Consider the following 25,954-nt stretch of genomic DNA (forward strand, 5'->3'; position numbering starts at 1 on the left):
GCTGCTATGAACACTAGGGTCACTTCCACCTGGCAGGGGTGTAGGAACAGGAGGAAGAGGCTCAGATGGAGAGGGAAGAGGGAGATTTGGGGAGAAATCTCCAGAAAGAGGGCAACAAGGAAGAACCTCCACCCACCAAAATGCCACCACTTTCACACACTCCACATTCATGGCCACCATGCCAGTTTTCCACATGCCACCACCCACGCAGCCTGCAGCTTGAAAACTGAAAGCTCAAGAGTCAAGGTATTTCTGGGTCCCAAGTCCTGTCTCTGGAGAGACAAAAGGCAGTCAGACTGCAGATGGCTGCCCACTGGGTCACCCGACCAAGCCGGAAGTACCCCATCAGATGCTGAAGACAGACCTCTGTCCTTCTGAGAGGCAAGGGAATGTGGGCCAGAGAGTCAGCTGCTGCTGCTGCTGCTGCTAAGTCGCTTCAGTCGCGTCCGACTCTGTGCGACCCCATAGACGGCAGCCCACCAGGCTCCCCCGTCCCTGGGATTCTCCAGATAAGAACACTGGAGTGGGTTGCCATTTCCTTCTTCAATGCATGAAAGTGAAAAGTGAAAGTGAAGTCGCTCAGTCGTGTCCGACTATTAGCGACCCCATGGACTGCAGCCCCCCAGGCTCCTCCGTCCATGGGATTTTCCAGGCAAGGGTACTGGAATGGGGTGCCTTTGCCTTCTCCGCCAGAGAGTCAGAGGCCTTCGGTAACCAACCCCTCCTCTCTGGGCTCCTCCTTAGAGTAGGCTAACCCCATCTCCAAGGCTGCAAGTCCGGCCCCAGAGCCTCAGAGCTTCCGCGCCCTCTAGCGGCCACTCACCGTAACGCCCACACTCAGGCCTTGCACCCTCTTCAGCACTTCTCCCTCTGCCTTTCCGGCAGCCTGCGGACCACAGGAGCTCCTGCAGAGGTGCTGTTGGGCTGGGCCAGGCTCCTGAGGCCGCCCCCGGGGTGGCCCCAGGCTTTTGGGCGCTTTTCTTTTGTCCGTATCTCTAGCCAGCTACCTGCCACTGGCCAGTACAGACTTCTGCTCTGAGGTGGGCCCACATGCGGAATGCCCCGGAGGAGGCCCACCTGCGAAGGAGGGTCCGGTCCGCCCCGCCCTCCGAGGGGCCCGAGGCTCCAGGTGGGAAGCCCTCAGTCAGGGTCTGATCACAGGGCACTGCAATTCTCCAGGTAAACCTGTGCCGTTACCTCGATAACATTTTTAAAATGGATCTCCTACTCGTCATATTTATGAAATAAAGAATTTCCCCTATTAAAGTTCGGAAATATATTATTAAAAGGAACAGGAAGACACAGGATGCTCCCAAATGAGCTATTACTTGGAAGATTCAAAAATTTTAATGAGAGGACACCCACTCTCCTCACCCTCTGGGGTATCAGCACAAGTTGGGAATTGGTTGCAGTCTTTACTAATTCCTCGAATTTCTCCAGAACCTTTCCTTCAAGGAGAAATCTCCGGGCTCTGCAGGGACTGTGGGTGGTGACAGGTAACTCTGAGACTGAAAAGCCGGAGGAAAAGAGACAGGGGACAGAGATGAGACGCGGTGATAAGGAGCAGCAGGAGCGTCATGTTCAGTCTCAGGCTTAGAGTCTCAGTTCATCTCCAGCGAAGGTAAGGGCCACCAGGAGCTGGCCCCACTGGTCTTGTCACTTCGTGTGGGAATGGGGGACAGCCAAACCACTGTGGCCACTTTCAGAGAAATAAAGAAGAGTGAGAGGGCATCCCTGGGAGCCAGTTTGACATGGTCATGGTTGTGAAATGATGAACTTTTCAGAAAAGTGAAGACTGTTCTTTTGATTCTCAAGGACTTGCAGTTTTATGGTTGAAAGGAAAACTTGACATGTAGAACATCTAGTGATTAAGAAAGAAGAGAAAGGAAAAATGTTAGTGAGAAAAGGAGGGGGGGGGGGGAAGATACAAGGAGGAAGAGTACAGTTGATAACAACATCAGCTGCCTGAGTGTCAAAGATGGTAACAGTGGGGAGATATATGGCCAGGCTGTCAAGAAATACTGGGCTTTTAGACAAACAGAGTCCAAGTATCTCGAGTCCAATTGTGGAAAAACACCATGCTCCTTCAGGGCTCCAACAATTGTAAACTATGTGTGTGTCCCTTGTAACTAAAGGAAAAGATGCCATGAACTACCTAAGACACTGAAATAAGATAGGTCATGCTCACCTTGACTAAGGCAGAATGCAGGTATAGGTTGTGTGTCGTGATCATGGTGCCCACGATGGCCACAGCCTGAATGATCTGTGGGGCACGACAGCCTGAACAGGATGGCAGGAATAGACCTTGGAGACCTTGGAGGACCTGGGTCTGGCTGGGTTTTACTGTAACACACTACATACAAACAGAACAGCTATTAGTCTTTTCTGGAACATGAGACTAGGGAGTAACACAGTACTAGTAAATGCTGAATTCTTTACTCTTTAAGCCCCTTCATCGACAACTACATAGGAAATGAGGACCACAGAACCATCCAAAGAAACCAAGCAGCACAAGGTCAGAGAATTTGGGACTGGGGTATCCAGACATTTCACATTATATTTTACATATACAAAATAGATGTGTAGAGAATTTAATTAATATTCTAAAAAAATAAAATGTCTGCTAAGGGCTTTATTGATATTAGTGTCACAATAACTCCAGTGAGACACACTTTAGAATATAGTCAATTTTTGACTACCCACACTAATCATGCTTCTGTGCTCACCTATGTAGAGAAAAATCACTTACGCTTGCCACTAGCATCTGCTGAGACTCACTCAGAAACACTTCTCATACACCCTTTTTCCTGGTTCAGCATTTCTCTTGGAAGCCTTAGACATTGCTGTATCATCTACTCACAGAGTAGACACATTTTCAAAAGCTCAACTAGGCCAGTAAACAGAAATCAGTTTATAATAATTGGACTTAGAAAGGTGCTGGGTTTCACCTCACTGCATATAATGGTAGGGTTAACCTAACAAAGTGTCATGACTGGGGCACAAACCAGGAAACATGCACTGTATCCCCTATAGTTCATTAACTGCTACAATACAGAGAAAATCCAAGCTGCAATTACTGTCAACCAGGATGAGCGAAAACAGAACCCGTCAAGGTAACAGCCAAGAATAACCCTGTAGCTCCTCAACTAACCCTTTCTAAGACTGTTCTGTTGTTGGGCTATTCTTTATTGTCTCCTGTTTGTAAAAGAAAGACTTAGACTCGGTGAGTTTTAAATCAGTTATTCAAGGTCATTATGGTGGAGTCATGATTTGAACCCAAGTTTGCTTGACTCCAAGGTTCCTGCATCGTTTACTGTCTCACAGTGCTTTCCCAAATACTTTCTGAGTGAGCTATTTACCTGATAATCTTGACTGAGCATCAACAGGAGAACCATCCCTGGTAAACTCTTCTGGAATGGTAGGAGAGGGTTTGGGACTTCTTGGGGAAATGGTTGTACTCTGAGGTCATGCACATTCCTGAAGCAGTCACTCATCTCAGACTATTTTCCCTATCCAAGAAAAGGGGACTTGGAAATCCTGATAAGCAATGTACATCATCAACTCTATGAGAGATGCCGTAGAGAGAGATCTGAATTAACTCAGATCCTACTCTCCTGGGAAGTCATTCTTTTTCCTTGGACAAGTGGCCTGGTGACTGTTGGTAAAGCCATTTTTAAACTTTGTCCAGTCTCTGATCAGTTTGTTAGAAGCTGAGGATACTTTCTTTTTCTTGTTTCTCCTGCATTACATTCCCTATATAGGTCAAATGCCCCATTTACCTCACCTAACTCTAGATTCTGTAGAAATATCTACCCTCACATAGGATTTTTTTTCTCTCAGTTATTGCAGGAAGATAATATGAAATAGAGAGGAAAACCTTCATAAGTGCTTGTGGAATAAATAAATAAATAAGTTACAATAATAACTTTCCAACAGTAAATTGCCATGGAAAATTTTAGCAACTGAAATTAATGCTTGGCTTAGAGAATGAGACATTTAAATGATTCCTAAAAGGAAAAAGGAATCTCTGGTTCCTCCCCTAACTGAGGGAATATTGAAATATTGCTATTTAGAGCTTGAGATGGAACCATGATTAAGATTGGAGGTGGAAGTCAAAGAGGTGTGTGTGTGTGTGTGTGTGTGTGTGTGTGTGTTAGGTTCGAGAAACCAGAAGGCCCAACATAATGTAGAGTTTTCTCATTTTTGAAGTTAAGAAAGATGACATTTGACATTAGCAGATGGTAGCAGGAACACAGGGTGATTGTGTTCTTTTCCTGGCCCTACCTTTCCTTCTGGTCTTGAGCTTACATCTTGCAGACACACACTGGTCACAGGGGATGTATAGACATAGAGCAAATAGAGTACTTTCATATGTTTTTGAACATATTTTGTCTTCTATGTACTAGTGATATCCTTTTTAAACATTTATTTATTTTTAATTGAAGGGTGATTGCTTTACAATATTGCTTTGCTTTCTGCCGTACATCAACATGAATTGGGTATACATATGTTCCCTCCTTCTTGAACCTCCTTCCCACTTCCCACCCTTTCCCACCCCTCTAGGTTGTTACAGAGCCTCCATTTGAGTTCCCTGATTCATACAACAAATTTCCATTGGCTACTAGTGACATCTTAAAAAGTTAGGGAGATACTTGAGAGTGGAATAGGACTCTATGTTTAGCAGAGAGATGGAGCAAGAGAAGAAGCCAGTAAAACTAACCAAATCAATAAACCAGTCCCCTGACTCAAAACTTTTCAAATCTAGACTCTGAATCAATGCTTATGATCAGAAAGTTATTATTGCTCTTGTTAACCAGTGAATTTGACCTTGATCCCTGGTAAAATTCTTAGATGTTTTGCAGAACATTTGGAATTCTCAAAGGACATATCATTAGGAGCTATGTAATACAAATTACAGTGTGAAACTTCACATAATGTCTTCTACTGATAGTGTTAATAATAATTTAATAGATGAAAACCAATATAGTAGATTAGGAGAAAGGAGTAGGAAAAGGGGATATCAATTCTAGTAAGCATTGCAGAAAGGATGATGACTATGAGCTTAAAGAGAATACTCTTAGTTTGGCTACCATAACCAAAATTATTCACTAATAACCCTTTGAAAGTCTGAGAAAGACTTCTAGTGAAAAGGAGAAGGTTTTGTAGATCTTGTCTTCTTCACCTGTTTTAGCAGTGACTTTGATAGACATAGACTTTGATGTGAATCAAAGAAGGGAAAGCAATGTTACAGGTAATAAAATTATAATTCAAAATATTCTTGTCTTTTGGAATGCTATACTAAAAAACAAGATGAAATTTAGCAAGGGCATATATAAAATCGGCATGTAGACTTCAACAGTCAGCTGAAAAAATACAGGAAGGATAAGACCTGATTTGGTAGCCATTCATGTGATAATGATTTGAGGCTTTTTTCAAGATTTTTTTGATTATTATGAATTAGCACTTAGTAGGTATAAAGTTGGAGAAGGTAATGGCAACCCACTCCAGTGTTCTTGCCTGGAGAATCCCAGGGACGGGGGAGCCTGGTGGGCTGCCGTCTATGGGGTTGCACAGAGTCAGACACGACCGAAGCGACTTAGCAGCAGCAGCAGCAGGAATAAAGTATGAGCTTCCCAGGTGGCTTAGTGGTAAAGAATCTGCCTACCAATTCAGGAGATGTGAGTTCAATCCTTGGGTCAGGAAGATCTCTTGGAGGAGGAAATGGCAACCCACTCCAATATTCTTGCCTGGGAAATTCTACAGACAGAGTCTGGCGGGCTTCAGCCTGTAGGGTTGCAAAGAGCTGGACACGACTGAGCACACAGGCATACAGGTATAAGGTATGAGGGAGTATCTGAAGAATGTGGAAATATTTAATCAGGAAAAGACAAAACAAATGGTAGATGTGATAGCTGTCTTCAATATCGTTGTTCAGTTGCTCAGTCATGTCTGACTCTTAGCGATCCCGTGGACTGCAGCATACCAAGCTTCCCTGTCCTTCACCATCTCCTGGAGTTTGCTCAAACTCATGTCCGTTGAGTCTGTGATGCCATCCAATCATCTCATCCTCTGTTGTCCCTTTCTCCTCCTGCCTTCAGTCTTTCCCAGCTTCAGGGTCTTTTCCAATGAGTCTTCAGTATTGGAGGGATTCTTATGAAGAAGAGGGATTATAGGACTAAGGGGGTGTTTGTGGTGGAAAATCCAAATCCACCTACCTCTGCTGGTTTCATAGAGGTGATTCCTGTAGGATTAACAGTTGTTATTTACCGCATGGTTTCTGAGTATGAAGATAAAGTAAGGCTCCCTGAAGAGGGTCAGATTGGGGTAAATGAAGTTTCTTCCTAGAGCCTCCAGAAGAATGTTGGCAAATATGGGCCCCATTCATTGGAATTTCCTGGAACAAACACAGGCATTAAAAAAATACGGCAAGCTTCCAGATTTGTTTAGGTTGGGTCAGAGGTGGTACTCTCTGTAGGTAGAGAATAGTGTGGGTCCAGATGAATTCTAGGTACTCAGATTCAGTAAAGAAGGAAACCTGACCTGCTTTGGGCTTGGAGTCAACGATTTCTCTCCTGATTGTCTTACCCCTGGACTAAATTCTTCTGCCAACTTACAGGTCTGTGGACGTTCTTCTTCTCTCCTATGAGCCTTCTTCTCTCCTATGAAGGCTCCATGTATTGGCTTATCCCTAACCTTGGATATTCACAGAAGATTGTTGACTCTATTCTATATATGCTGCTATTGACAAGACAGACTCCTTTTCTTGTAGGGGTTGAAGAACAGCCTCCCTAGGGAGGAGATGTATCTTGGAGTCAACCAGATCAGCTGCAGCTATGTTTTTGTTTCAGGGGAATGTTTTGGCTCATTAGGGAACACATCTAGGTGTTTCACCCAAATGTAATGACCTCTTCCTTATTAGACAGAGAAAGACTGGAAAGAATAACCATCATTAAAACCAATATTTATCTAGTAGTTTGTAATTCACGAAGCAAACATTCACTTATTTAATAACCATCTGATACTCTGAATGAACCCCAGGGTGAAATGTGAGTATGCTGTGATTTGTTCTTGCATTCCTGGGGTGGATTACCTAGAGGTGATTACCTCTAAGATCAACAGTAGTCTTTCTACTCTGGAAGGGGTTAAGACCTGGGTCCTGCTTTAGTCTCTTAGCAGAGAGGAGGCAGGAGAAGATGGCCATAAGATTCTGTAGATTATTTGTTCTCTTTAGCTTTTAATATTACAGATTTATATAAACCATTTTTGTCCCCTTAAGAAGCATACAAGTAAATAGTAGAATGAAGCTAAATGACAGATGTAAAGAAGAGACCCTGCTATAGGAATACAGCACTGAGTTCCTTCTACTTAAAAGAAGAGAATAAATGTAGGCCAGTAAGAGGACAGCACAGGGTCACGGCAGAGGTTGAATTTTCCTGATTACAGACTAGGATGGCTCCTCCTGGAATAAACTGGATAAGTGTCTTACTTTGGCAGGTGAAAGGCAGAGTGGAAAGACTTGGATGAGGAAAAGGTAACCTGTAAGGAAGTTCCTAACATATTGCCTTTCAGAAAATATTAATAGCTTAGAATAAAGTATGACTGCCTAGGTTTTGGGTTGTGTGAAGAGCCTGAGAGAGATGCCAGGTGACAAAGAAAAGAATAAGAGACTTTTCTAGGTAGAAAGAAAATCCAGTGTTTTTAACTTAGGATTTATTATATAGTAATAGTAGTAATAAAAAATTCACCTTGTGTTTAAAAGTTTAATTTCAGCTTTTTTCCTGAAGTGCTTTTTTTTTTTTTATGAAGTGCTTTTTTTAAATCAAGTTTTATTTTTAAAATTTTTATCTTCTATTGGACTATAGTTGATTTACAATGCTGTGTTAGTTTCAGAAAAGTGATTCAGTTATACAGTTACATATATTTATTCTTTTTCAAATTCATTTCCCATTTATTATAGAATATTGAGCAGGGTTGCCTGTGTTCTACCATAGGTCCTTGTTGGTTATCTATGTTAAATACAGTTTTGTGTATATATCAACCACAAACTCCCAAATGACTCGTCGGAAAAGACCCTGACGCTGGTAAAAAGATTGAAGGCAGGAGGAGAAGGGGACAACAGAGGATGAGATGGTTGGATGGCATCATCGACTTGATCGACATGAGATTGAGCAAGCTCCGGGAGTTGGTAACAGACAGGGAGGCCTGGTGTGCTGCAGTCCATGGGGTTGCAAAGAGTCAGGCATGACTGAGCGACTGAACTGAAACTCCCAATTTATCCCTCCTCCCACACCTGTCCTCTTTGGTAATCACAAGTTTGTTTTCTAAGTCAGTTTCAGTTTTGTAAATAAGTTCATATGTATCAATTTTTGAAGTGCTGTCTGTAAGTGGAAATGAAGGGTCTATATGCTGTTTTCTAGGTATTAGGTTATATTTTTATATAAAACCATGCCACACATTAATTAATTCAAGAAATACCAAGTATTTATGACCTGTTGGGTGCTGTTCTAGACTCTAGGTATTAATATAAAGCAGCAAACAAGTGGTTAGTGGAGTTACCTGAACTCCTTTCAGTTTCCTGTGCCTTGATGATGGGTCCATATTACCCTCATGGAACACTTCTTTCATCCAGAGCTGGCATTCCTGAATGCAGAAATACTGCTTGCGGAAAAATTCATCTCCATAGGACTAGCTTCCTGTATCCCTTATCTTGACTAAATGCTATAAGCATCAAGAATGAGTGGAGAGAATATAAAGAGGAGCATGTGGCAAGACGTGGTAGCAAAATAATGATACTAAAAGTGATCATTCAGTGACTATCTCTATGTGTTAGGCACTATGATAAGAGTCTTACAAAATTGTCTCATTGAAGCCTCACATGAATCGGGGAGATAGTTATTATCATTATCTATAATATACATATATCTGGCAAATATAACATAGATGTAAGGCAAGTGCGGATAAAAAGAGAGCAAGCCTGGCAGTCAGTCAAGAAAAAGAAATTTATTAGAGGGAAAACAAAAGGGTGACTGGCCCTTGAGCAGAATCGGTGTCCTCCCTTTCTGATGGAGTCTTTCTTATACCCTACCAATGAAAAATTCTCTGAAGAGATGGTTCATTTTTAGCCTGTAGCAGAGTCCTGTGGTCACATAGAGGGAGGTCTGGAATCCAGTGGTCTTGTAGCCTTGAGAAGGTAGGCGCCAGTGGGTAAACAAAATGTCATTTGAGCAATTTTGTAAGTCTCAAGGGTCACTGTGACTTTATTCTTTGTTTGCGAGGTCAACATAATGAGCCATTTTAACAATGAGCCCCATGTAGTCCCCATCAATAGAGAGATCAAGTACATTGTCCAGGACCATACAATTAGTAAGTGGTAAAGCCACAATTCAAATCTAACATCCCACAGTCTAGCCTCTGGATAATGAGGAAAGGTAAATATAAGATATTAAGAAAAAGAAGAAAATCATGATGGCCTGAAAATATGATTAAATTGGTCCATAAAAGTTATACTCAGATGTTGCTGCCTCCTAAATATTGTGGAACAGACACACAGATCTACAGATATACATAAAATGTACCCTAACTTGGTTCCTATTGATTGTCAAAATTTTATCCTGGAAAAAATAAAGTGCATGTTATCGAACAATGGCCTCAGTCAGTCATTAACAAAGTCTCAATGAAGCCACTCTAACAAGACTACACTTTGAACAGTAAAACTTCCTGGTGAACTCTGCAGGATAAACCTGTTGCAACTACCTGTTTTTCTCAGTAAGACTGTTAGTTTAATCCAGTCAGATGTTGGAAGATTTTTTTTTTTTTTTTAGTGGAGTGCAGTTTATTACACCGGCGGATCCAAGGCAGAGTCTCCTTCTTAGCCAAGGACCCCGACCAGCATTTGTGAAAATCTTTTATACCCCATGCATACGTGTCTAAACCCACCACCCCAAATCCCTTGAGGCTTACAAAGGAAGGGTAAATACAATCACAATAACCCCATCATTCACGTGTTATGTGTTCAAACAGTTAATAATCAATAAGCCCGCGGTTACATTCCAACCAGTTAATAACCGATAAGCCTGTGGTTACATTCCGATAGATACTGTCCAGAGGCAGGGGTGATTAGTGTCTGTTTTCTCTTAGGCAATGAGTAACCTGGATGTGATCTTCAAGATTCCCCTGCCCAGAGGGGGTCTTATCCTTCCATTGTCACTCCCACAGGCGCTAAGCACAGAGTTCAGAGTCCACTGGAGAAGTGGCCGAGCACGATCAGCATGGACAGGCCTCAGATGAAGTCCAGGCCCTATGAATTCCTTCTTCATTCCCCCCTCTTGATGTTCTTAACTCATATTATGAGCATCATTCCTAGGAATATATTGCTCCCTGGCTCTCCAACTGCCAATTAGGGAGAATGACATCAACCTTCAGGTTACAAAGTTCATAATACATTATAAAATTCAGGGTCCACAAAGCAGAACTATCAAGGCAACTATAACAGTGGTAAATATAGTTTTCCACAAATATTGGAAGATATTTAATAAAAGTAAAGTTTGGCTTTTGGAATAACTGGTCAGACCATGCCATCCTTCATGAAGGTAGTTAGATAGCCAGGCTAATTATCTTTTAAGACTAATTATAGATCATGGCAATAAAAACATGTGAACAGCACATACACCTTAAAATAATTCCATTACTCCAAATTATTTTCCTTCCAGTTTTTTTATATGCATTTTATAAATAGTTGTAATTATTATCATACATACAATTTTAATCCTGATATTTCACCTAACATTTTATTGTAAACATTTTATATTGCTTCTCCATTTAAAACAATCATATAATATTCATTACATATAATAGATACAGCACCGTTTGCTTAACCATTTTTTCATTGGAGCTTTGTGTCTATACATAAACCATATATATATATATACACACCATATATATCCCAACCTTCCACTAAGCGGGAGGGTTATTTATTCTTTGGTTATGTGTTTCTACTGATAAGAAGACAATATATTTTGGGGTATCTCATTTAATAAATGTATTTTTGAACCCTACAACATGTAGGGCATTATGGGATGGTCAAGACATAGAATTTTCCTGTAGATAACTATGGTACAATATGGAATGGGATAACTGCCACAAAAGAGCTACACAGTTTACTGAAATTATAGAGAAAGGAGTAGGGAAATGAATGGGTAGGGTGGAATATGAACTAGGATTTAAAGGACAGTAAAGACTTAAGAAAGTTAACAATGAGGTCGTGTTTTCAGCATCCACCTATTAAGGAGTAAACAGACACCAAGTTAGCTCTCCTAATGTAAACAATAACATAATTGACACAATATGTGAAGTATCTGTTTATAGCTATTGGAAAACATATAACACAGGAGTGTAACCCCTGAGAGAAACAATAAGAGACTATTTTGGGGGCTCCAAAATTACTGCAGATGGTGACTGCAGCCATGAAATTAAAAGACGCTTGCTCCTTGGAAGAAAAGCTATGACCAATCTAGATAGCATATTAAAAAGAAGATCAATCCTGAATATTCATTGGAAGGACTGATGCTGAAGCTGAAGCGCCAATACTTTGGCCACCTGATATGAGAAACCTAGTCATTGGAAAAGATCCTGATGCTGGGAAATATTGAGGGCAAAAGGAGAAGGGGACAGCAGGATGAGATGTCTAGATAGCATCACTGACTCAGTGGACATGAATTTGAACAAACTCTTGGAGATGGTGGAGGACAGAGGAGCCTGGTGTGTTGCAGTCCATGGGGTCACAGAGAGTCAGACATGACTTCGCGACTAAAAAACAGCAGAGCAAGTAAAGATTTAACCTTTATTCTTGGGCTAATTTTATCCTATTTCTAAAGTGTAGTCTTTCTGAGGTTCTATTGAATGCTCCCAGTTTTCAATAAGATGTCTCCACTCTGGTTGATTGGACCTTAAATATCTCCCACTCTGTATGAATTCCAGTAGTTACTCAATCTATACTTCTAATAATACTCAGCTAAAGTCTTGTGGCTATCTGTATACAGGTTTCTAAAATTCTTTTTCTGTATGTCTCCCTCCTCTACTGCCCACAAATTCAGACAATTTCTGCCTCCCCAAATGCTGATCTTTGTCGCTTCAACTCAGTGAGATAATCATGCCTTGCCCCTTCTTTGATCTTGAGTCTGGAAAGGCAGAAAGCCGTGGTAGTAGTATAGTTCACTTCAATCATTTCTCTTCTCTCAGGAGTTCAGGTCAGTCGCTCAACTGTGTCCAGCTCTTTGCAACCCCATGGACTGCCACACGCCAGCCCTCCCTGTCCATCACCAACTCCTGAAGCTTGCTCAAACCCATGTCCATCGAGTTGCTGATACCATCCAACCATCTTATCTTCTGTCATCCCCTTCTCCTCCTGCCTTCAATCTTTCCCAGCATCGGGGTCTTTTCAAATGAGTCAGTTCTTTGCATCAGGTGGCCAAACTATCGGAGTTTCAGCTTCAACATCAGTCCTTCCAATGAATATTCAGGACTGATTTCCTTTAGGATGGACTGGTTGGATCTCCTTGCAGTCCAAGGGATCTTAAGAGTCTTCTCCAATACCACAGTTAAAAAGCATCAATTCTTTGGTGCTCAGCATTCTTTATGGTCCAACTCTCGCATCCATACATGACTACTGGAAAAACCACAGCTTTGACAAAACCGAACTTTGTTGGCAAAATGATTTCTCTGCTTTTTAATATGCTGTTTAAGTTTGTTATAACTTTTCTTCCAAAGAGCAAGCGTCTTTGCATTTCATGGCTGCGGTCAACATCTCTTTTGGAGACCAAGAAAATAAAATCTGTTCCTGCTTCCATTTTTTCCCCTTCTATTTGCCATGAAGCGATGGGATCAGATGCCATGATCCAAGGTTTTTTTAATGTTAAGTTAAATGTTTAATTTTTTTTAAAATGTTGAGCCAGCTTTTTCTCTCTCCTCTTTCACCCTCATCAAGAGGCTCTTTAATTCCTCTTCACTTTCTGCTATTAGAATGGTATCATCTGCATATCTGAAGTTATTTCTCCTAGCAATCTTGATTTCAACTTGTGATTCATCCAGTACTCTGCATATAAGTTAAATAAGCAAGGTGACAATATACAGTCTTGTCATACTCTTCTTCCAAGTTTGAACCAGTCTGTTGTTCCACGTTTGGTTCTAACTGTTGCTTCTTGACCTGATACGGATTTCTCAGGAGACAGGTAAGGTGGTCTGGTTTTCCCATCTCTAAGAATTTTCCACAGTTTGTTGGGATCCACAGAGTCAAAGACTTCAGCATAAGTCAATGAAGCAGAAGTAGATGTTTTTCTGGAACTCTCTTGCTTTCTCCATGATCCAATGAATGTTGGCAGTTTGATCTCTGGTTCCTCTGCCTTTTCTAAATTCAGCTTATACATCTGGAAGTTCTCAGTTCACGTACTGCTGAAACCTAGCTTGAAGGATTTTGAGCATAATGTTGCTAGTATGTGAAGTGAGCACAACTGACCTGCTCTAACAAAATATAAAAACAAGTCTCAAAAGATTAAACTGAACCTTAAGTACCCTCACTGTCTAGCAGTACAAAGCCAAAACTCTTTAAAGGAAGGCAATACAATTCAGATGCTCAATAACAAAACACCCTTAACGTCTAGCATCTAATAAAACAATCATTAGAAATGCAAAGAAGCAGAGAAATGTGACCATTAGGCAGACAAAAATGAGGCAATAAAGGACATTAGCAAGATGGCCTAACAGGAAACCTCAGAAACTCCTTCGCCCCCGGAGACAAGGATTTAACAATATATAAACCAATTGCCTTTGTGAGAAATCTAGAATCCAGTTAAGAAATTCCTGGGATAGAAATCTTCCTGTTAGATTTTGGGAGTTCAAATTCTTTCAGCTTCAGCTACTAACTGGCTGTCCTCTTCGTCTTTCAATAAAATGACAAACCGAAGCAATGTAAACAGGGACAATCCAGTGCTTTACTTCATTAACATGTGGCAGGCCCCAGTGGAGTGGGAGACCCTGGTACTCCTAAGGTTTGTTAAGTGGGCAAAATATCCTTCCTCAACTCTCCTCCTGGTGATTCCATGAGATTAGCTTGCAGGCTTTCCTGTCCCAGCTGGAGACAAAATTGCCCTGAGTCTGGGGACAGTGGCACCATACTGCTCTCCAAATGGTTATGAAGAAATATATCTTTCATTCCTCATTTCTTGTATCAGAGGAAGAATTGTGGATGTCTGTAGAAATAAGCCATTTGTAATTCTGTGAAAGTAAAATCCTCAGATTTGAAAGATTATGCCATTTAGATGTACCCATTCCTGAAAATGGGTACAAACTATTGTCTCTCATCTTTTGAGGTCAGCAGGCCTGAAACAGGGGTAAAAGAAAATACATACTTCTATTTTTGGCCTGAAAGTGGTAAAGGCTATTTTGTGTTTATAAAAGAGAGGGAAAGAGGGAGAGAGAGAGAGAAATTTCTGCTCCCAAAGCAAACATGAAGCCCGGCAGGAAGGTTCTTTGCATTCATTTACCAGAGAACTTTCCCTCAGAATGACATGGCATAATTAAGGAAATTTCTAACTCCTGAATTCTTCCTTGGGAAGGAATGAAGTGAAACGTATATCCAATATTCTGAGTTTTTGTGGTGCTGTCAAGGGACTTGTTTCTGTCTTGTCTGAGTCTAAGCACTAAGAGGAGTGGGATATCATGTTGGAGGGTCATTGACAACAGAGGCAATCAAGGTGGCTCGGTCTAGCACCAGTTTGCAGTACCACAGATAGACACTAGGTGGAACTCGAGTACCGCAACTTTCTACAGTGTCAGAGAAACTAGAATATTGCAGATACAAAGAGGAGATCTTAGCAAGAACTGGTAAACTTCTTAATTAGGAGATGACATGTGTCCAAAGAGGTTGCATCCCCAGAAAAGACTTGAGAGGTCTCCAGATTCTCCAGCTGGGCTTATTGGAGAAAGTCCTCCCTGAGGAAACCAGACCACAAAAGCTAAGAGCTGAGTTTTCAAATGCTGAAGTCCTAACAGAGAACAACTATACACAAAGAAACAGAAAAACATTGCTTATTTAAAGGAACAGATTAAAACTCTAGAAACCAGCCCTAAAGAAATGGCAATATATGAATGACCAGACAAAGAATTCAAAATAATTATCATAAGATGTTCATGAATTAAGAGAACACAGAGAGACAATTAAATGAAATCAGGAAAATGATACATGAACAAAACACAAATATCAACAGAGAGAAATTGTAAGGAAAAACCATTTAGAAAATTAATGAATTTTTGCCTAGCTAAAAAAATTTATGACATTTTGATTCTACTTGTTTGACTTAGTATGAAGAGAATGCCTGATTTCTAACTTATATTCATTCAAAACTTTGATGTAATTCCTTGTATTTTGACATCTATTATTACTGCTAAAAGTCTGGAAAATTTATTATCTTAGTGATTTTTAAAAAAATTTTATTAATTTGGCTGTGCCAGTTCTTAGTTGAAGCATGTGGGATCTAATTCCCTGTCCAGGGATCAAACCCAGGGCCCCTGCTTTGGGAACCTGGAGTCTTAACCACTGGACCACGAAGGAATCACTCGTTTTTTAATTAATTTATTTTTTAATTGAATGATAATTGTTTTACAGAGTTTTTTTTTTTTTCCTTGCTGGAAAATTTTCTTTTTTTTTCTTTTTTTAAATTTATTTTAAAACTTTTTTTACAATGTGATTTTTCTTATTTTAATTTAAAATACATATGTATATTATTTTAAATGTATTTAATTAAAGGATAATTGCTTTAAAGAATTTCATTTTTGTCTGTCAGACATCAACAAGAATCAGCCATAGGTATACCCATGTCCCCTCCCTCCCGAGCCTCCCTCTCGTCTCCCTCCCCATCCCACCTCTCTAGGCTGATATGGAGCCCCTGTTTGAGTTCCCTGAGGCATACAGCAAATTCCCACTGGTTATCTATTTTACATATGGTAATGTAGGTTCCCATCTTACTGTCTCTGTACATCTCCCCCTCCCCTCCCCCTCTTCCCACCGTGTCCATAAGTCTGTTCTCTATGTTTGTGTCTCCATTGCTGCCCTGTAAATAATTTCCTCAGTACCATCTTTCTAGATTCCACATGTATGTGTTCGTATATGATATTTCTCTTTAGCTTTCTGACTTACTTCACTTTGTATAATAGGCTCTAGGTTCATTCACCTCTTTAGAACTGACTCAAACACATTCCTTTTTATGGCTAAGTAATATTCCATTGTATATACATAACACAACTTCTTTATCCATTTGTCTGTCAATGGATATCTAGGTTGCTTCCACATTCTAGCTATTATAAACAGTGCTGAAATGAACACTGGGGTACATGCGTCTTTTTCAATTTTGGTTTCCTCAGGATATATGCCTAGGAGTGGGATTGCTGGGTCATATGGTGGTTTTATTCCTAGTTTTTCAAGGAATCTCCATACCATCGTCCATAGTGGCTGTATCAGTTTATATTCCCACCAACAGTGCAAGAGGGTTCCAGTTTCTTCACACCCTCTCCAGCATTTATTGTTTGTAGATTTTTGATGATGGCCATTCTGACCAGTGCAAGGTGATATCTCATTGTAGTTTTGATTTGCATTTATCTAATAATGAGCAACATTGAGCATCTTTTCAGGTGTTTGTTAGCCATCTGTATGTCTTCTTCACATAGCTAGTGGAGGTGATGGAATTCCAATTGAGCTATTTCCAATCCTAAAAGATGATGCTGTGAAAGGGCTGAACTCAATATGCCAGCAAATTTGGAAAACTCAGCAGCGACCACAGGACTGGAAAAGGTCAGTTTTCATTCCAACCCCAAAGAAAGGCAATGCCAAAGAATGTTCAAACTACCACACCATTGCACTCATCTCTCACGCTAGCAGAGTAATGCTCAAAATTCTCCAAGCCAGGCTTCAACAGTACGTGAACCATGAACTTCCAGATGTTCAAGCTGGATTTAGAAAAGACAGAGGAACCAGAGATCAAATTGCCAACATCCATTGGATCATCAAAAGAGCAAGAGAGTTCTAGAAAAATATCTACTCATGCTTTATTGACTATGCCAAAGCCTTTGACTGTGTGGATCACAACAAACTGTGGAAAATTCTTAAAAAGATGGGAATACCAGACCACCTGACCTGCCTCCTGAAAAATCTGTATGCAGGTCGGGAAGCAACAGCTAGAACTGGACATGAAACAACAGACTGGTTCCAAATAGGGAAAAGAGTACATCAAGGCTGTTTATTGTCACCCTGCTTATTTAACTTATATGCAGAGTATATCATGAGATGATGGACTGGATGAAGCACAAGCTGGAATCAAGGTTGCCAGGAGAAATATCAATAACCTCAGATATGCAGATGACACCACCCTTATGGCAAAGTATCTTCAATATTAATTTATTATTAATTTCTCATTTAAATGCTTTCTTCTCTGCAATCACCCTCTGTGCTTTTTTTCAGTCTAACCTTATGGAGGCTTTTGATGGTTAAGTTGAAGATCTCTCTTGGTAAATGTCACATTGCACTTAAACATATGTGGGTTATTTTCAAATATATTTTTATAATGATTTCTAAATTTATTCCACAGTGATAAGAGAATGGACTGTGCATGATTTCAATACCTTTAGACCATGACACTTTTTCATCTTATTTTATGTCTCTGGATACGTTTCAGTGTCCACTAGTTTATAGTCTATGGGAACATGAATAGAATTTGTATCCTACTATCCAAAATCACTGCAGATGGTGATTGCAGCCATGAAATTAAAAGATGCTTACTCCTTGGAAGGAAAGTTATGACCAACCTAGATAGCATATTAAAAAGCAGAGACATTACTTTGCCAACTTGCCAAAGGTCTAGTCAAGGCTATGGTTTTTCCAGTGGTCATGTATGGATGTGAGAGTTGGACTGTGAGGAAAGCTGAGTGCCGAAAAATTGATGCTTTTGAACTATGGTTTGGAGAAGACTCTTGAGAGTCCCTTGGACTGCAAGGAAAGCCAACCAGTCCATCCTAAAAGAGATCAGCCCTGGGTGTTCATTTGAAGGACTGATGCTGAAGCTGAAACTCCAATACTTTGGCCACCTCATGCAAAGAGTTGACTCACTAGAAAAGACCCTGATGCTGGGAGGGATTGGGGGCAGGAGGAGAAGGGGATGACAGAGGATGAGATGGCTGGATGGCATCACCGACTCGGTGGGCATGGGTTTGAGTAAACTCCTGGAGTTGGTGATGGACAGGGAGGCCTGGCATGCTGCGATTCATGGGGTCACAAAGAGTCGGACATGATTGAGTGGCTGAACTGAACTGAACTGAACTGACATGAATCAGCCACAGATCGCCAGTCCAGGTTGGATGCATGAGACAAGTGCTCAGGGCTGGTGCACTGGGATGACCCAAAGGGATGGGATGGGGAGGGAGGTGGGAGGGGGGGTTCAGGATGGGGAACATATGTAAAGGAAACTTATTTTAAAAACAGTTTTCAGAATATAAACTGCATAGCTTATTAGAATAAAAATATAATGTTGATGTAGCATCAGGTATACAAAGAGATATTATTCAGCTTTAAAAAACAAGAAGTCCTGCCAGTCCAACAATATGGATGGAACTTGATTATGCTAAAGGAAACAAGTCAGAAAAAGCACTCACTCCCCAAATTTTATTTGCTTTAAATAACTAATTCATTTACGAATTTGTCTAAATTTGGGTTTCAATTCTAAGCTCTAACTTTATTTTTCACCTAGTGATGACTTACCTTAATTATAGGAGGAAGCAGAAAATGGTGAGGATATTAATAGTAAGGTGTATGTGTTAGTCACTCAGTCATGTTTGACTTTTTGTAACCCCATGGACAGTAGCTCGCAAGGTTCCTCTGTCCATGGAATTCTCCAGGCAAGAGTACTAGAGTGGGTTGCCATTCCCTTCTCCAGGGGATCTTCCCCACCCAGGGATCGAACGTGGGTCTCCCGAATAGCAGGCAGATTCTTTACTATTTGGGCCACCAGGGAAGCCCCTGTAAGGAGTAAGGAGTAATGGTCTGTAATTGTAACTGTAAGGAGTAATGGTCAATATTATTGTGGCTCTCAGGGTGTTCCCTCCAAGTGGTGGTTGAGGTCTCTATCAATTACTAGTCATCTGCAAACTACAGTGTCAGATGACTGCTGCCAAATGTGTTTTGAAGAAGGTGCTTCTGATTCCTCAATCTCTGGAAGTCCTCCATAGGACAGGTTTGAGAAACTTTGATTTTTACCATCAAAATGTCACCCTCAAAAGCATCCAAGGGAATGAGCATAGCTTCCTAGTGTATTTCTGAAAAATCCAGCATCTTGTAAATATCTCTTCACTTCCTTGAGCCAGATCTTGGCCTGCATAGAGAGCACCCTGTGTCTCTGGAGAGATTTTGGCAGGGGCTTTCCTTCATCAGCAATACTCATGTCTTTCCATACACTTCCTTAGTGCTGAGATTGTTGTTTGTTCTTTTTCGATTCATCTCTAAGAACTGACATCTTTCTCTGAAAAGTTTGTTATTGTTTCCAATAGATATCTATCTTCTTTATCAGACAACCCCAGATATGCTATTTTATAAACATTTCTAAGGAAATAATGGTTCCTCTTGCCTGAGGTATGTTTCTTTTCTTTTTTGCATTTAGTTGTGATTCCTTGCCTAATATGCTGCTTCTTGGAAGGGCAGAGATACTACCAAATTGTAGGCAAACAGGCTACTGCCATAAACCTTGACTTGGCTGGAAGTGTAAGAAAGCCCCTGTGATTCATGACATCCTGGCTCATCATTTTATTCCATTACAGGTACTTAGTCCACAGCCCTGGGCAGGAGACATTTTACACCAGGCACCTCTATTGGAAAGACTAATCTTTAGGACTAGATTTTCTCATCTATCCCTCTTCCACATGGTTCAAGGTCATCCTCTCACTCCCAGCCATCTTTTCAATCATACTTGCTTAGGGTGATAGAATTTCTATTCCTATTCTACATGTACTATTCCAATGCCTCTGAATGGAATGGAGGAGAAATGCAGTGGAAGAACTTCTGCTGTGTTTCTAAACACATATCTCTGATATTAGGACTTTCTGCTGATCGCTCTTGGAACACTAAGATCTTCTACACTCATTTCACTCATGGTGCTGATGCAAAAAACTTGGTCTGTGTGCATTGAATTGAATCTTGGAGACAGAGTTTTGGGTGAAGTAGAAGATAATAGCTGTATTGCTTTTCAAAGCAAAGGGGGACACAATGGGCTCATGCCCCTCAAAACTGTGTGTCCCAACCTGGGAAGATTTGGTGAGAAGTTTTTTGGCAATGGTTCAAGGGCAGGGTTGCTGATAAGACTAGGATGTGTGCGGGTGGCGGGGGAGGGGGGGCGGGCGGGGGGGCCTTCACTCCTTTAATCTGGCCTCAGGTAGTTTTCTCTGAAATGAATGCTAGCATCTTCCACTTGTTGGAGGTTTTAATTTTGTAAAGAGCTCAAAGATATTGTTATGCATATCCCTTAAGGTGAAACTAGGACCTTTGCCCCAAGGCTGTGCTATTGTTTCTTGGTTGCTCCTCCCTGTCTCTGCATCTCCACCTTTCCCTGGTTAGCAACTTTTTGAATCTACCCTTTAGAATTCAGGTAAGGTCATAGAGGCTGGAGTCTATTCCCTACAAACAAGAAATGGGGGAAATGAAAAGACTTCTATTTTCAGAAGCCCCAGGGGGTCCTGTTTAGTTTTAGTACTTCCTATAGTGATTATCAGTACTTCTTATAGTGATAATCAGTACTTCATATAGTGATAATACAGAGTACATCATGTGAAATGCCAAGCTGGGTGAAGCACAAGCTGGAATCAAGATTGCCAGGAGAAATATCAATAACCTCAGATATGCAGATGACACCACCCTTATGGCAGAAAGTGAAGAGAAACTGAAGAGCCTCTTGATGAAAGTAAAAGAGGAGAGTGAAAAAGCTGGCTTAAAACTCAACATTTGGATAACTAAGATCATGACATCCGGTCCCATGACTCCATGGCAAATAGATGGGGAAACAATAGAAACAGTGAGAGACTTTATTTTCTTGGGCTCCAAAATCACTTCAGATGATGACCGCAGCCATGAAATTAAAAGACGCTTGTTCCTTGGAAGAAAAGCTATGACCAGCTTAGACAGCATATTAAAAAGCAGAAACATTACCAACAAAGGTCTGTCTAGTCAAAGCTATGCTTTTTCCAGTAGTCATGTATGGGTGTGACAGTTGGACTATAAAGAAAGCTGAGTGCTGAAGAATTGATGCTTTTGAACTGTGGTGTTGGAGAAGACTCTTGAGAGTCCCCTGGACTGCAAGGAGATCAAACCAGTCCATCCTAAAGGAAATCAGTCCTGAATATTCATTGGAAGGACTGATGCTGAAGTTGAAACTCCAATATTTTGACCACCTGATGCAAAGAACTGACTCATTGGAAAAGACCCTGATGCTGGGAAAGATTGAAGGCAGGAGGAGAAGGGATGACAGAGGATGGGAGAGTTGGATGGCATCACCAACTCAATGGACAAGCTCCGGGAGTTGGTAATGGGCAGGAAAGCCTGGCATGCTGCAGTCCATGGGGTCGCAAAGAGTAGTATACTACTGAGCGAATGAACTGAACTGAACTGATGGTGATAATCCATGGTACAGAATATAGGCTAAAACAGAAGAAGAGTTTGCCCTGATTCTGAAGAGTTGTAGGATATAAAAGTTTAGAATACCTTCAGTTTGGAAGTCTTAAATTATTTACTTAGGATGGGTACCCTCTGCAATATAAAAAATCAGGTTTCAGAGACTGAGGCAGAGAGAATGAGCCCTGGTATACAAGAAGCTAACAGCTATTGGTACCATAGCATGAAGCTTGATGCCAGAAAGTTGAAGGAACCATTCAGAACTAGTATCCTAAAGTCTACTTGCTTCAGGACACTGATCTTAAAGCTCGGGTTCAGAATCTTGTTTTATAGGCTCTAGGTGTACACTGTACTGTGCTGTACTTAGTCGCTCAGTTGTGTCTGACTCTTTGTGACCCCATGAACTGTAGCCCACCAGGCTCCTCTGTCCATGGGGATTCTCCAGGCAAGAATACTGGAGTGGGTTGCCATGCCCTCCTCCAGGGGATCTCCCCAGTCCAGGGGTTGAACCCAGGTCTCCTGCATTGCAGAAAGATTCTTTACCATCTGAGCCACCAGGGAAGCCCAAGAATACTGGAGTGGGTAGCCTATTCCTTCTCCAGGGGATCTTCCCATCCCAGGAATTGAACTGGAGTCTCCTGCATTGCAGGTGGATTCTTCACCAGCTGAATTACCAGGTGTATACTACTCCAATATTAAAGTGCTTAAAGTCCAGGTTTCCCACTTTTCCCAAAAAGATTGGGTCACTCTTTTTTAACCTTCTGTGGCCAACTCTAAGGCTGTCTACAAGTTTATGTATTTATGAACACATTTGTTACAAATTGTTAGTTTTAGATTTACAATGTGGTATCTGGCTATTGAGTGGTATTGGTGGTTGGGGATGGGGAGGCTGATAGCAGCTCAGAGGATAGCTAGGTACTGTGAAACACACTTTTCAAGTTCTCCATTTTTGTGAAATAGAAAGTCTCTGGATCCAAGTTATATATGATTCTCAGTCTCTGTTTTCATATTCTATTTCTATTCCTGACCACTCAACAAGGAACCAAGATATCAAGGGACACTTCTTTTGTTTCATGCCTGGGTTGAGTGGGCCAGTGTCAGCTCTAATCCTGGGACCATGACATATGATGATGTACACTCCTTTCCCATATTCTGTGTGTCTCTAAGGGGAAGGAGGAGTTGGCCATGGACCCTTTGTGCATTTTCTGATTGCTTCACTTGTATTACCCCTGAGGCCCGCTTTGTTCCTGAAGTAGGTTGGGCACATCTTGCTTCCTAGAACCAACACTACCAGAAACAAACATATAAATAAAGCCAAATGGGAAACAGGATCATGTTTGTAACACTCTTTGGGCAGGTAACAATACCTAATATGGACTAGAGATTCTGGGGAGGAAAGGAAAAGTGGGTGAAATTACTGAAGGAAGCTAGCAGGCTCAATGTTTCTTTGTTGGTTTGGCTGGCCTCTCTCGTCATCCTCTTCCTGGATGTAAGGCTTGATGCCAGGGCCCCTGAGGCTTTTTTCACAAATAAAAGGAGGTGAGCAGTGTGGTGACCCCATTTCAGGATCTTGGGGGGTAACCAAAATGATGTCCTTTGTCTCTCTGCTCCTGGTGGGCATCCTATTCCATGCCACCCAGGCTGAACAATTAACAAAATGTGAGGTGTTCCATAAGCTGAAAGACTTGAAGAACTATGGAGGTATCAGTTTGCCTGAATGTGAGTTTGCTGCTATTTTGCTTTGTCCCATAATTCATCTTCTTCATTCTTTCCCCCAATTCTCTTCATCCTCTTTTCCCCCCTCTACTTTTAATTTCATTATTGAACAATTCTCTTATTTGTTTACTCTTTTATTACATTTATTTATCTATCTCTCCTTTTTCCCATTGTCTGATCCTTTGGAACTCTTTTCACCTTATCAAGAGATACTCTGTGGTCTGCCATATTTGGAGATTGGTTGGAGAGCCTTTTTCTGTCTGGGAATACAGGTCCTCATTTATGCTATACATGAAAAACCTTGTGAAATCTTTTTTTCATCTTTCTTTCAGGGGTCTGTACCGCATTTCATACCAGTGGTTATGACACACAAGCCATAGTACAAAATGATGACAGCACAGAATATGGACTCTTCCAGATCAACAATAAAATTTGGTGCAAAGATGATCAGAACCCTCACTCAAGCAACATCTGTAACATCTCCTGTGATAGTGAGTGACTTCTTTTTACCCTGTTCCTGTGTTTTTCTGAAACCTACTCCTGGGATAACCTCCTTTTTTTTGGTGTCAAGCACACTTCTGGCTTCACTGCCTTGGACTCCAAATTAACTGTGGGACTTGATAATACCAAGTAAGAGGCTCTTAGAATTTTTCAGTAACACCAAATTCCCAGACAGTTTCTTAAAGTTCTTGGGAAGGTGACCTGAGCTGCTTGGGGATCTTGATGTATAATACCCTGTATTTTCAGACTAAGTTGGTTAATGAAGTTGATAATTCCTAAGGTGCTGCTCCAGAGAAGCGAAGGGAGTCCTTACCTAGGGCTAGGCATTACTGTATTAGATTTCTCACATAAGCCTCTAGTTCAGAGAAAACCAGAGAAGAGGGAAATTCATTACTTTTCTGGGTAATACTTATTTCTCTCATTTTTTCCACCTATAACTCCTGCCAGAGTTCCTGGATGATGACCTTACTGATGACATTATGTGTGTCAAGAAGATTCTGGATAAAGTAGGAATTAACTACTGGTGAGTCACCTTTCTATTTTCTACTTAATCTTTCCCCTCTTTCTTCTCAGTCCTTTCATCCCAGCACTATACCCCTTTCTATTTCCTGGTCTTTTAAACTAGAATGTAATCTTCAAAACAGAAATCATCAAGCAGACTCAGGTTTCCAATTTTGAAGCTTCACTTCACTCCCGTTAGCAATTTTCTTACCTAGGGTTCCCTAATAGAGGGCTGAGATCCAGGATTTCCTTCACCAGGACTTGAGCACCTAATTCTGCTTGTTCAGTCCTACATCCTAAGGCACGCCTTTTGTTCCACTGCCCCACAATTTTCTTGGAGTTTTAAAAAATGGACCTTACTCCACTAAGTGGCTCAGTGCCTCTAGCCATGTGGCTAGGAAAGTCTGTCTGTAATTTTGACTCACAATCTTCCACCTCAGCCTTCCCGGGGATAAAGCTAGATGTAAATCTAACCAAGATCCTGTCAGTCAACTTGCCTTGTCTCCTTCTTCATGATCAGGTTGGCCCATAAAGCACTCTGTTCTGAGAAGCTGGATCAGTGGCTCTGTGAGAAGTTGTGAACACCTGCTGTCTTTGCTGCTTCTGCCCTCTTTCTGTTCCTGGAACTCCTCTGCCCCATGGCTACCTCGTTTTTCTTCTTTGTACCCTCTTGAAGCTAACTCATCTCTGAGCCCTGGGCCCTGTAGTGACAATGGACATGTAAGGACTAATCTCCAGGGATGCGTGAATGGTGCTCTGGACTTTTGACTCTGGCTCAGTGCCCCTGATGGCACTTTTAATACAATAGTGGATTCCACTTCTGTCCTGAATAAAAGGCCTGATTTTGAGTGACTGGCTGTATTTTCTTCCTGGCGGGAGAGGGAGGAAATAGGGTGAGTAGGTAGACCTGGCCATGGGTCAAAGACACCTGCATCTCTACTAAAGAGGAGATAGACTGAACTTATAACAACTCAAAGATGGAGATTGCTTTCTGTATTAATTCAATTCAGCAGAGTTTTATTGATCACCTAGCATAATTCAAAGAACTATGGAGGGGATCTAAAGTTGACTAAAAGCATCCCTTGCCTCAACTAGTATAATACAAACATTAATAAATAATTATAATACAAGATTCAATGGACATGGACTTGGGCAAACACTGGGATATGGTGAGGGACAGGGAGGCCTGGTGGGCTGCAGTACGGGGTCACAAAGAGTCAGACATGACTTAGTGACCGAACAGCAGCAACAACGACAGCATAATACAAGATACGGTGTCATAAGGATCATTAGAGAGGTTAGAGAAGTGTCAATATCTTCAATTCCCTCCTCTTACCTCTATACTCACTGGGGCTTTTGGCATTCAGACCATATTTGTCTTGTCTCAGAGACTCGCTGACTCTGACAGAGTCAGAGTCTCTGACAGAGACTCCCAAATGAAGCTGCCATAATCTGTTTAGGGACGTATAGGCCCTGGCAAGCAGTGAACAGGACATCTCTCTCTTACACTTATGAAAACAAACTTTCAGGAAATAACTTAGT

The 25,954-nt window shown here is 41.2% G+C and overlaps 1 protein-coding gene across 1 annotated transcript; it reads left to right on the top strand.

Annotated features, from left to right (window-relative positions):
• The first annotated feature begins 23,259 nt into the window (after window positions 1-23,259).
• On the top strand, window positions 23,260-25,260 carry LALBA (lactalbumin alpha). The gene is made up of 4 exons (XM_043878480.1): window positions 23,260-23,413; window positions 23,743-23,901; window positions 24,359-24,434; window positions 24,933-25,260. The coding sequence occupies exons 1-4, from the start codon at window positions 23,281-23,283 to the stop codon at window positions 24,991-24,993; spliced, it is 429 nt and encodes a 142-aa protein (XP_043734415.1). The 5' UTR covers window positions 23,260-23,280; the 3' UTR covers window positions 24,994-25,260.
• Window positions 25,261-25,954: the final 694 nt, after the last annotated feature.

Source organism: Cervus elaphus, chromosome 3, assembly GCF_910594005.1.
Source record: "Cervus elaphus chromosome 3, mCerEla1.1, whole genome shotgun sequence".
Taxonomy (NCBI): Eukaryota; Metazoa; Chordata; class Mammalia; order Artiodactyla; family Cervidae; genus Cervus; species Cervus elaphus.